Below are 11331 nucleotides of genomic sequence, written 5' to 3'. Positions count from 1 at the left end.
GCTCCACAATAGTCTCTGTAGACACGCCCATTGAATAGAATTAGCCGACAGAATGAAGTCACACAATGGGCGGGGGCAAGGTAGCCCGAATATTGCCTTTCATTGTCAGGTATAAATAATAATTCCTTTATTTTGAGGATTTCCTCACTGGACGATTCAGCACTCAGAACTGGTGTAATCAAGTGGAATGACACTGTAGACTTTTCTAGTCAAAATAAACCAGATGGAGTCAGTTTTCTGATATTCATAGCCATTGAATGAACATTTAATGACAACGACAGTTTCAGGTTGTCACATTTATTTAGACAAAAAAAAAATTCTATAAAAATGGAACATTTTAATTACATGTTCATATTTAACTTCCATTGTTAAGTCATTAACCATTAAATGGACAGGAACAGGCTATTTCAGAAATGTTATTTTCCAACACATAAAGACTCAAATGATAAAGTCCCATCACTTCTTCCTCAAAATATTGCTTAAATGTTTTACAGTTTATATTTCCTATTAAAATAGCAAAAGATTTGAAGGTTACCTTGATCTCAGTGGTTTCCAGAAGTGATCTTACATAGTGTTGCTATGAACGAACAACTGTCTTCATTCAGAAAAATGTTACTACTGAATGTCACAATTGACAGATCAACGTTGTCCAAAGATTTGTAATAATATACAATAATTCACAAGTTCCATAAGGTTAAACATATTTGGCTTGCTGTCTGCAGTGTATGGGCTCAAGGAAGCAACTTCAACTCAAGCTCAGTTAAACCCCCCAGTGGGACTACTAATGTTTCGAAGATGAGTCTGGTAGCAAGATACCTAAATTATGTTGGTGGAGTTGGGGGATTCTAATTCAGTGATATAAGTTTAATTAAATGGCTTTAATTATATTGTCTCAAGCACAAATGATAAGTGACTGCCTCGTAGTGGCCAGTTAAGTAACTTTTAAAAGTAATGCATAACAATATTGCGTTACTCCCTAAAAATGTAACTAATTGGGTATGTTACTTTGTATGGAAAGTAATGTTACGTTACATTTGCATTCCTTTATCCTTGCTTGTTTTTTGTTTTAAACTAAAGTTCTATTTTTTTGCAAATGTAAAGGCCCTTTCACCCCAAAAGTGAAATGAATAAGCCTCAGACTGAAGGAAATGCAAACTCACACCTGTATAATAGCGAGCGCAGCTCAAACAAACCTTTCAGCTGTGTTGCCATGCTGGATTGCAGAAGAATAGGACACAGGAGAACAAAGATGAATCAACACTCTTACTTCAGCAATAAAAACAAAAAGAAAATTAAACACAAATGTGACGATTGTTAAAAGACATTGCCAATATATTGGTTGATAAAGTGAGATTAAATATACAAAGTATTTAGGTTTGCGTAATATTATCAATTTGCAGTTGACTGTTTTTATTCATTTTGAGGAATACAGAATCTGTTTTTGTGCAAGTGAGATGAATAAATGCAAGATCACATTTAAGTCAAGTTAGGTCAAGTCACATTTATTTACAGCGCTTTTTACAATACAGATTGTTTCAAAGCAGCTTTACAGTGATAACAGAAAAATAATGCAACAAAGTTTGTTTCTATAAGAAAATAGTGAAATAAGTTCAGTGATGGTTCATTTTTGTTGTAAAAAAGTTATTAATTTAGTTCATTTATAGCCGCTCTGGAGAAAACTGTGATGTCCGCTCAGTTCAGTTCTCATATAATGGTGTCAATGCAGGCAGATCAATAATATTGTTGAATATTAAATTTAGTCTAGAACTACATAACCATCATGCTCACACAGCTCCCACAATGCCTCTGCACTTACTCCTGATTTCTCTCAACATGGGAACAGGAGAAATGTCTGTCAATACATGGGAGAACAAAGTAACTTGCGCTACTTATTTGAAAAAGTAACTCAGATATTTGGTTGTAAATGTAAAATTAATGTGTTACTTTACTAGTTAGGCTACTTGAAAAAAGTAATCTGATTACGTAACCCGAGTTACTTATAATGACAGAAAGAAAGAAAGACACATTAATCACATTATATACTCCAGTCTATAAAGCAAAAACAGATGAGTCTTCCTTTCTACTGTCTATCTGTTTTACCTGCAGGAAATGGATGTGTGTGTGTGTGTGTGTGTGTGTGTGTGTGTGTGTGTGTGTGTGTGTGTGTGTGTGTGTGTGTGTGTGTGTGTGTGTGTGTGTGTGTGTGTGTGTGTGTGTGTGTGTGTGTGTGTGTGTGTGTGTGTGTGTGTGTGTGTGTGTGTGTGTGTGTGTGTGTGTGTGTGTGTGTGTGAAATCTGCTCCAGCTCAGTGTCTCTCCTCCTCAGATCATCAATCTCCTGCGTCTGTCGCTTCAAGCATCCTTCAGCTTGACTCTTCCTGATCTCTGATCAGCTGTGCGACCTCAGAGCGGCTTCTCCCATGGAGCGGATCCGCTCAGTAAAGATCCACTTACTTTCCTCCACTGATCCCAGTGCTGTTAGGACACACATCACAATCACCTCATACTGCGTCTTGCTCTTCTGTCTGTTAGCTGTTGTTCCACTCAAACTTAGGAGCGTCCACAGCATGTCTCAGCTCCTGAAGCTCCTTCTCTATCTCCTGGATTCTCTCATCGTATCTTTTTTGAGTCTCTTTCAGAATCTTCTGTTAGAAAATCAAATAACCACAAACTTCAGCTATACAGCATAAATCTGAGTAACTAAATAATGAAACCAGCCTTTTTCAATCCCTGTCAGTATTCATTTATTGTATATTTGCACCCATTTCTCTTTCATCTCTGTTTCAACTGTTACAGTATCATTTTTTGTGTTTATCCATTGTACACAGATAACAAATGCACTACTGGTCAGTAGATTTTTATCTGTTCATCATGTTTTGTGAAGATCATCTCTTGTAGTCGTCCAGTGGCATCAGTCAATTTGTGTTTCTTCTGAAGAACTTCTTATGTTGTTGCAGGTGATTTTGACAGTAAGAGTTCAGACACACATACAGGACTTGACAGCTTGTGTTTTCTCCCAGTATAGACATCACACTCCACATCTCCAGATACAGTGTAACAATCAGCAGTTTGGAGTCTCGTCTTCTTCAGTTTTTCTAGCATTTCAGCAAAAATTACATTCAAAACAGGTTTTGGAGTGAAAGTCTGTATGCACTGAGGTCAGCTGTAAACTCCCTTCTGATCCTCCTGATTCTCTCTCTCTCACTCTCTCTCTCTCTCTCTCTCTCTCTCTCTCTCTCTCTCTCTCTCTCTCTCTCTCTCTCTCTCTCTCTCTCTCTCTCTCTCTCACACACACACACACACACAATCACAACAGCCCTGAATTGCTAATTTCCTCAAAAGAGAAAGAGTTGAAATAGTTATAAAGACGTGTGTAAAACAGTTGTTTCTGTAGTGACTTTGTCCTGTTTTCAGTGTTTAAGATGTATCTCAGGTCAGTCTGAAGAATGTGCTTACAGCTAAGATCAGCCACATTATCATACATTAAACTTTGTTTTTTAGGATTAGAACTAATATAATATAATATAATATAATATAATTTAAACTGTAATCATTGAAATTAATAAAAACATAAGCATAAATACAATATGTTGTTATTGTATCCTGCTGAAAAATCCAGCATTGCTGGATAAGTTTTCAGGTTGGTGTAATGTAAACCTCACTCCCCTGACCTCAGAGGTGCATTAGCAACTGACGCCAGCGGCTGCGGTCTTTGGCGTCCTTGTTTGTGCACCCACCTCCCATGCCGGAGACCCCGCTTTGAATCCCGCTTGGGACGGGTTGAGTAGGACTGGTTACATTTGGTGCCTTTGACCCAGATGGGAGTGAGGTTTAGGGTGGTGAGTGAAATGAACGTAGGTCTACGTGAAAACCTCACTCCCCTGGCCTCAAGAGACGCATCAGCGGCTGTGATCTTAGTGTCCTTGTTAGCATGCATCCCACGCTGGAGACCCCGGTTTGAATCCCACTCGGATAGGGTTGAGTAGGACTGGTTACACTGGGACCAGCATGGGAAACGGGAGTGCTGGTGGACCAGCTACACCAGCTCAGTTTTGCTTGAGAACAGCGTGCCTATGGCTAGACCAGCACTATATAAATTAACCAGCATAAACCAGCCTGGACTAAAATGAAATTCATGCTGTATTTTTCAGAAGGGTATTTTTCAGCAGTGTTACCTCTATAGTGCACTATTTTGCAGTAGTGTTGGAAACCATATGGAGATCAATAATGCACTCATTCAATCCTATAATATACTGTTAGGGCCTTGTTAAATGAACATGTATATACAATGAATTTGTTTATGTGACAGCTCCACAGACATCCAGCACACATTTACACCAATGTCAGAATTTGCTACTCCTGTTTGTGGCCTCCTTTCTCATGTAGTGGACTATATGATATCCACTATATAGGGACTAAGGGGCAATTTTGGACAGCTAATGTGCATCAGGAGTATAGATGAAAAAGACTTGTAGATATGCATCTGTCCCTTCCTCACTCAAGCGTCCTCTAAAAGCTTCCTCTGTCCTCCTTTCTCACCTCCTTGCAGTGCATTTAGAGAATTAATAACTTATTCATAAAGGTGGAATTTGATCGGTTTCCATGTGACTGGATGAGGGAGAAGCAAAGCAACAAGGAAGCGTTTTAGTTTAGGTTTAGTTTTTCAGTCACATACTGTAACTCCAGTGTTTGCCCTGCCTTGTACTTATTCAGTAGCAAACTTGTTCTTATCAGAGGATGCATAGAAAGGATGCAGAGACCATGTTCGTTCTCTGTCAAGCGATTATTATTGTTATTAAATTGTTATTAAATTATTAATGTGTTATTAAAGTTATTTATGTGTTTATGCATTGACTACTATCTCATTACCTACATCAGGGATATACTGAAATAGATATGTAAGCTTGTTTCTGCCACAGAATAAAAAATAAAAAATCTAATTTTAACTTTTTATCTTACAATTCTGACTTTTTTCCCTCACAATTGTGAGTTTACATCAAAAGTCGCAATTATCTTTTAACAATTTTTATTCCATGGCGGAAACAAGCCTCCATGAATAGCTGCCTGTACATTCTTCAGAATTTCTCCTGTCATGTTCTACAGAAGAAGAAAAAAAGTCATACAGGTGGCATACAGGTAAATGATGAAAGAATTTTACCTGTATGAACTTTTTAAAATTTAGATGAACAATCAATTAAATTGTATTTACAAAATAGCAACCACACATGGAATTAAATCAAATAATTTGAGACTTTTTCAAAGAGACTTTTATCTTGAAATTATTTTGTGACGTCATTTAAAAATGGCTGAACTAGACGTTGGAAAACATTGTGAAATTAAATCTTGCAAACAAAAAGGTATGCTCTATATTAATGTCATCCAAACAGCTGAAAAATTCCAGTACATCAATAATTCGGTTTCCACGGTCTTTATTTATACAAATAGCCATTGTAAACTTAGTGTTAACTTCACTGGGATGTGAGTCAGCAGCACAGCAGCAGCCATCTGCTCTCATACGAATTATTTTTGTATAACATAAACATATGAATTATTTTAACCATTTTTTTTTATGTTTTAATGCAGATTTTCTACCATTCGTTTGTAGCAGCTGTTCTGGGGTGTTTTGGTAAGATTTTGTGGCGTTGGTTTTGAAAACTCTCACAATTACAATACTAGTTTAGTTAACATCAAGATTAATAATTACGACAAGGACATGCCTGAACAGAAAAAAGTAATTTGGTCCTACCATGTAAATAATACCATGATACACGAATAGGGTAATCATTTGCTGGTTGCTACCATTGCATTTTAGACACTTCACTCTATTCATTGCAATAACTTTATTTTTAATGTAACATTTTATCTCCTCTACTGGTTAAAGTTTGGAACACAGAAGCCGGGACTCACATTCTTGTCCAGAGGTGAGTGAGAAATGTCAGGTGGTGATTACTGACAGTTTTACTAAAGACCGTATATATATATATATATATCAGAATCAGAATGAGCTTTATTGGCCAAGTGTGCACAAACACACAAGGAATTTTTTGTGGTTTTTACAGGAGCTCTTGGTACATACATACATACAGTATATGATATTAGAACAGGCATTTAAATGAGAACATAAATAAATAGAATAAACAATAATAATAGTTCTAGTATACATCTGAAACAGATGTATATATATATATATATATATATATAATCAGTGAGTGACTGTTTTGATTATTATGGATGATTCTTTTAGGTCACAGTGAAGAGAGAGATCTCTGTGTCTGAGGGAATCTCATCATATCCATGCAGCTTTGAGGACTGCAAAGGGAAAGAGTTGCTGCCTGTCATCTGTCCACACTGTGAAAAACACTTCTGCCTCATGTACAAAACCTCTTACAAACCTCATTTTAATAACCCTACATTTTTTACTTTAAACTGACTTGCTGAAAGTCTCACCCTAATGGACGAATGACTATAGTGGAAAAACAATAAATATGATTATTTTGTGTATATAATCACAGCAGCTGGAGTTTTAGGTGGTGTGTCCTAATCTAATATGCAGTGCTCTTCTACATACCTGACTGTTTTCCTCTGGTCTCAGACATCGGCATCAGGATGACCATAAGTGTGAGAAGCTGGAGACCCCGAAGCCTCGCATGGCTGCAACACAGGAGCTGGTGCAGAAGATAGTGGGTCAGTTTTTTTTAGCAGTAGACTGCAAACTTACATTTAGGTTTGCCACTGTTTCATATTGGCTTTAAAGCCACACTGTGTAATTTTTGATTATTAGCAAAAAACACTTTGTTCTTTCAAAATTATATGTTCTCATTAATGTGTAATTACTTCTACCAACTAATCAAGTATTCTCGTAAGCGTAGAATCTGCCATTTAGAATACATACGAGCGAGCCGCTCGAATGGCGGAAGCCATGTTGCGCCTCCATCTTGAAAATACATTAGCCAAAGAGGGACATACCTGGAAATTTAAGCTTCGCCTTTCACGTTTTGACACTCAGTGGCACCGTGACGAATGCGAGGGGGAGATTACTCGCAACTGCCGGCAGATTTGAAATAATACGGCCACCGTAGGAGTTTAACGTCCTCGGAATGGGAGGGGCTAGAAAGTAATATTCAGTTGGTAGTCATATACAATTTCACTGCTAGATGGGAGAAAATCCTATCCTGGCTGCGCCCTCCTACGCACTTCCGCTCAATTTCATTTTCCTTCAGTACTACGTCTGGGACTGCTGTATATTCTTAGGTTTCCAGAAACCATTTTTTTGTAGGACCAATCAGCGAACAGAGGGAGTGGCTGAGAACGATGACGTTGATTTAGTGCGTCAGTTTGCGTTGGAGTTCAGTCATGGCAGCGGAGAAAGACGTGAGAAAAGCTATTCGGTCCGTTGTTGCAAAACTGCCGAATATATAGAAGTTAAAGCCGGAGCAAGAACAATGTTTGCTAAGTTTTGTTGGTGGCCATGATGTTGTGACCCTCCTCCTCCCCACGGGGTTCGGGAAAAGTTTGATTTTCCAGCTCACTCCGCTAATGAGTTAGCTAAGGCGAACGATAGGGATGCAAAGCCGATAGTTGTCGTCTTCCCTCTTGTTGCACTAATGGAGGACCAAGTGAAGGAGGCAGAAAAGTTAGGAGTTCGTGCTGGGCAGCTCGGCGTGCACGATGACCGTGACATTTTGGACGGTGATCACTGTACAGCATTTGCGGCAGATCCGAAACGACCGCAGCGGCATAGATATAAACTAGATGTCGCCTTAAAGACATTCGTTCCAATGAACTGCCGTAGACAAGGCGACTTATCTATGCCCCAGTCTGCGTACACGTCACACACCAGGATGCGCGCGCGCCCTCAGAGAGGTAAAAACGATATAAATAGGCTACTGTTCGTTTTCTCACACAAACCGCTCGTTTCGTGTCTTAGGCCATCAATGTGTACTAACGATGGGGAATTGTTTAATTTGGACGATGGGGAATTGTTTTCATTTGGACTCTGTGCATGCTCTTTGAGACAGTGACCACAGACCTGCATTAAATGACTGAGTGTCAAATATACATTTAGAATTTACAATTGTTCCTTGAACTCTTAAATTCGATGAACAAAACCTGCAGCTCTCGTTGACAGACATCTTATTCTAAACATAATCCTCTGATCATTCGGACTTGTTGTTTCCGGCCGGTTTCGGCGCATGACATACGTCACGACCACACGTTAGCGATTGGCTATGGCAGATCCAATAGTTTTGAACTTTAACAGCGAACCCGCCTACAAGGAAGTAAACGTTTCTCAATGGAGAGAGGCCAGACTCTCTGTACAAATGAAATGTACGAGAGTCTGGTAGAACCAGGCTAAGAAAATCCTACACAGTGTCGCTTTAAGTAATTTAGATTGCATATGGTGTAACTTGCTCTTTTTGTCCACATGAGGGCAGTAGAGTCTCAAAGCCAAAAAATAATCTCATCTTTACTCCCAACAGAGTCAAAAAAGAATGCACCACCAAGTAAAGGTAGAAAAGGAGCGAAAAACGCTGCAACTGCTGCAAAAGTTGCCCTGATGAAGCTGAAAATGCATGCGTCAGGAGATAAAGGCCTGCCACAGGTATCAGAGCAAAACTGATATTATAAATGTAACTTCCTTTGCATTATTTATGAGCAAATATCTCATCAGAAATTCCTCTTCTGATGTCCTCTGAAGACAGAACGGACATATTTCCAGGTGTTTCTGCCCAAAGAGGCTAAAGACTCTAGTTCGCCCATGTTCTTCTGCTCTAAATGGAGTGTCGGCAAAATAGTGGACTTTGCTGCATCTCAGGCCAGTCTGAAGAACAACAACAATGTGCTCACGGCTAAGGTCAGCCACACAGAACTACATTAAACTTTGTTCTGTAGGATTGGAACTGTTACATAGATTTAGCCTATTCATTTATTGTTTGTTGAATACAATTTGCACTAACATATCTGTATGCTCTGCACAGAAACTGCGTTTGTGTCACCCCGAGACGGGTGAAGCCTTTAAGATGGACGCTAGCCTCCAGTCGCTGCTTTCCCACACAGACTGTCCACTGCACAACGGAGGCAACGTCATTCTGGAGTATCTGGATAATGAGAGCTCTGGACTAGATGATGTCACAGCCTATATTCCATCCTCCTGATAGAAAATCCCACAGCCATTCAGAAGAGTTTTATAGTAGTTGGAGGAAATCAGGAAACAAAGGTGGTAACCAGAGGATTGGTGTATCGTAGACTAGTCTGTCTATTGTAAATATATTCCACATGATTTTCTGCTTATTTCTAATAAATGAGTCAATGACATGATGCTTATTCTTTTGTCTCAAGTTTCATGTACGAAATTACTTGAATACTCTCTCTCTCTCTCTCTCTCTCTCTCTTTCTCTCTCTCTACATATACATACATACATACATACATACATACATATATATATATATATATATATATATATTGTGCACTAGTCATTGATCCGAATAGCTTTATGATCACGATTTTGACTTGTAAATATAATTAGTTATGTTATAAACAAATATCTCAGACACAGATTAAACTAAGCTCCCAATTTAATTGACCATGCAAGGTTTCAGAGTAAATGTATAAATGCAAAGGAGCTTCATTCTAGAAAAGAATTTCCACACTTAAGCCATGAGAGAATGGTACATTGCTGTCAGGTAGAAATTATGTACTTATCCTCTCACAATTTAAAGCCATTAAGCAGAATGTGTCACATTTATGTGTCCCCTAATTGCCTCAAATGTCTCAAGGCTGCCAGAGACAGATGTTTTCCTTCTCTACTTTTCTTTGTGTAAAACAGAGGTTTAGTTCAAACGATGAAATGGTATAGACTGCATTCTGCTATATAATACATTCTGAAAGTTAATGTGTGAATTAAATATGATTAAATAACACAATGATAAAGATCTGCTTTTAATCAAATCCCTTGCCAGAGCAACGGAAGAATGCAAACTTACATCAGATAATTTGACATTTTCAATTTTCTCTGGACCTCACAGATTATTTGATAACTACAAATCTAACTTTCCAAGTTCTAGATTTTTATATTAGATACATTATAGAATGAAATTGTAAAGTTTCCAACAAAATGTTTTAGAATTGCTTGTTATTATTCAAATTTTTAGTCGCTTTATTAACAGTGTTTGCTAAATTAATATTTATATAAATGCCAAAAAGCAACAGTTATGTTCTTCTATAGAGGCTCTCATACCTGACATGATAAAACTAGACGTCAATAACTGGCACTCCTATTGACTTTTATATTTTATATTGAGGAAGGTTAGGAATATTACCTGCTTCCTGCTCTTGATTGGTTGTTGCAGGTCATTTCACTGTTGGTTTATTAAAGATCTGTAAATTAAGGGGCATAGTGACATAAACTAGGTAACACTTTATTTCGATGGCCCATTTTAGACATTCTACTAACTATTAGTAACTTTGCAACTACATGTCAGCTTATTCTACTAACCCGAACCCTAATACTTAAAGGTTGTATCAGCGATTTCAGGCCCAAACATAAATGATCACATTCATCTAATCTTTCCTAACGATCCGCTAGCTGCCCGCCCCATAAGCATGCCGTCAAAAAAACGCGTCTCTGTAGGCAGCCTAGGCTCTGAGATCTGCACACAAACTCAAAACCAAAATAAATAGTGTTCCAACCAATCACCGACAGGGGTGGGTGTTGTGAGGTTTTGCGCTCATGCACGGCTGCCTATAACCAAGCGGGAAGGAAGTCGACCGGAAGTTGAAGCCGGCCGCGTGCCACCATCTTGTAGCAGAACTTCACCTGCTGTTAGCATCCCATTGACTCCATTCATTTTGGCGTCACTTTGACAGCGAATAACTTCACATCTGAGGCGTTTAAAGACTCCATTTGTCCATTATTTATTTCTAAAGAAACACGACAATGTATAAAATGCTCCATTACCTTGTAGCTTATGTTATGGCCCCGTAGAAGCAGTTTTTTTAAAAGTAGGCTAACGATTGCGTCATAACCACGCGACTCTCTGTCGCACAGTAGAGAGATTACCGTATGGACAGGAGGAGAAGCTCGCGGGCAATCGGGGAGACGTGGAGGCAAAATGACAAAATAATTAATCAGAATACCTAGCAAAAGTTTCTCCTGCTCCTAGCTCGTGGATATCTCCTACTCACGCTCTCCGTCTCTGCAAGATTCGGAAGGGAATGATTCAGATTTCTCATACCACAGCCACTAGAAGACTGACGGGTTGCTCACGTCACATCTATGTCGTCAAGCTCGGTTTGAGTCTGCGCGTCAGGAACGGAAGTCCTAAAAAATTGC

At 38.7% G+C, this 11331-nt stretch overlaps 1 protein-coding gene across 1 annotated transcript; it reads left to right on the top strand.

Moving 5' to 3' along the window:
* Nucleotides 1–5276: 5276 nt before the first annotated feature.
* zfand1 (zinc finger, AN1-type domain 1) lies at nucleotides 5277–9313 on the top strand. The gene is made up of 8 exons (XM_082183374.1): nucleotides 5277–5355; nucleotides 5582–5624; nucleotides 5880–5919; nucleotides 6243–6370; nucleotides 6591–6682; nucleotides 8479–8600; nucleotides 8697–8852; nucleotides 8977–9313. The coding sequence occupies exons 1-8, from the start codon at nucleotides 5301–5303 to the stop codon at nucleotides 9151–9153; spliced, it is 813 nt and encodes a 270-aa protein (XP_082039500.1). The 5' UTR covers nucleotides 5277–5300; the 3' UTR covers nucleotides 9154–9313.
* Nucleotides 9314–11331: the final 2018 nt, after the last annotated feature.

Source organism: Leuciscus leuciscus (assembly GCF_965113295.1).
Source record: "Leuciscus leuciscus genome assembly, chromosome: 11".
In the NCBI taxonomy this organism is placed as follows: domain Eukaryota; kingdom Metazoa; phylum Chordata; class Actinopteri; order Cypriniformes; family Leuciscidae; genus Leuciscus; species Leuciscus leuciscus.
The sequence above is the reverse complement of the archived record's forward strand: the minus strand, read 5'-3'. Positions and strand labels throughout refer to the sequence as shown.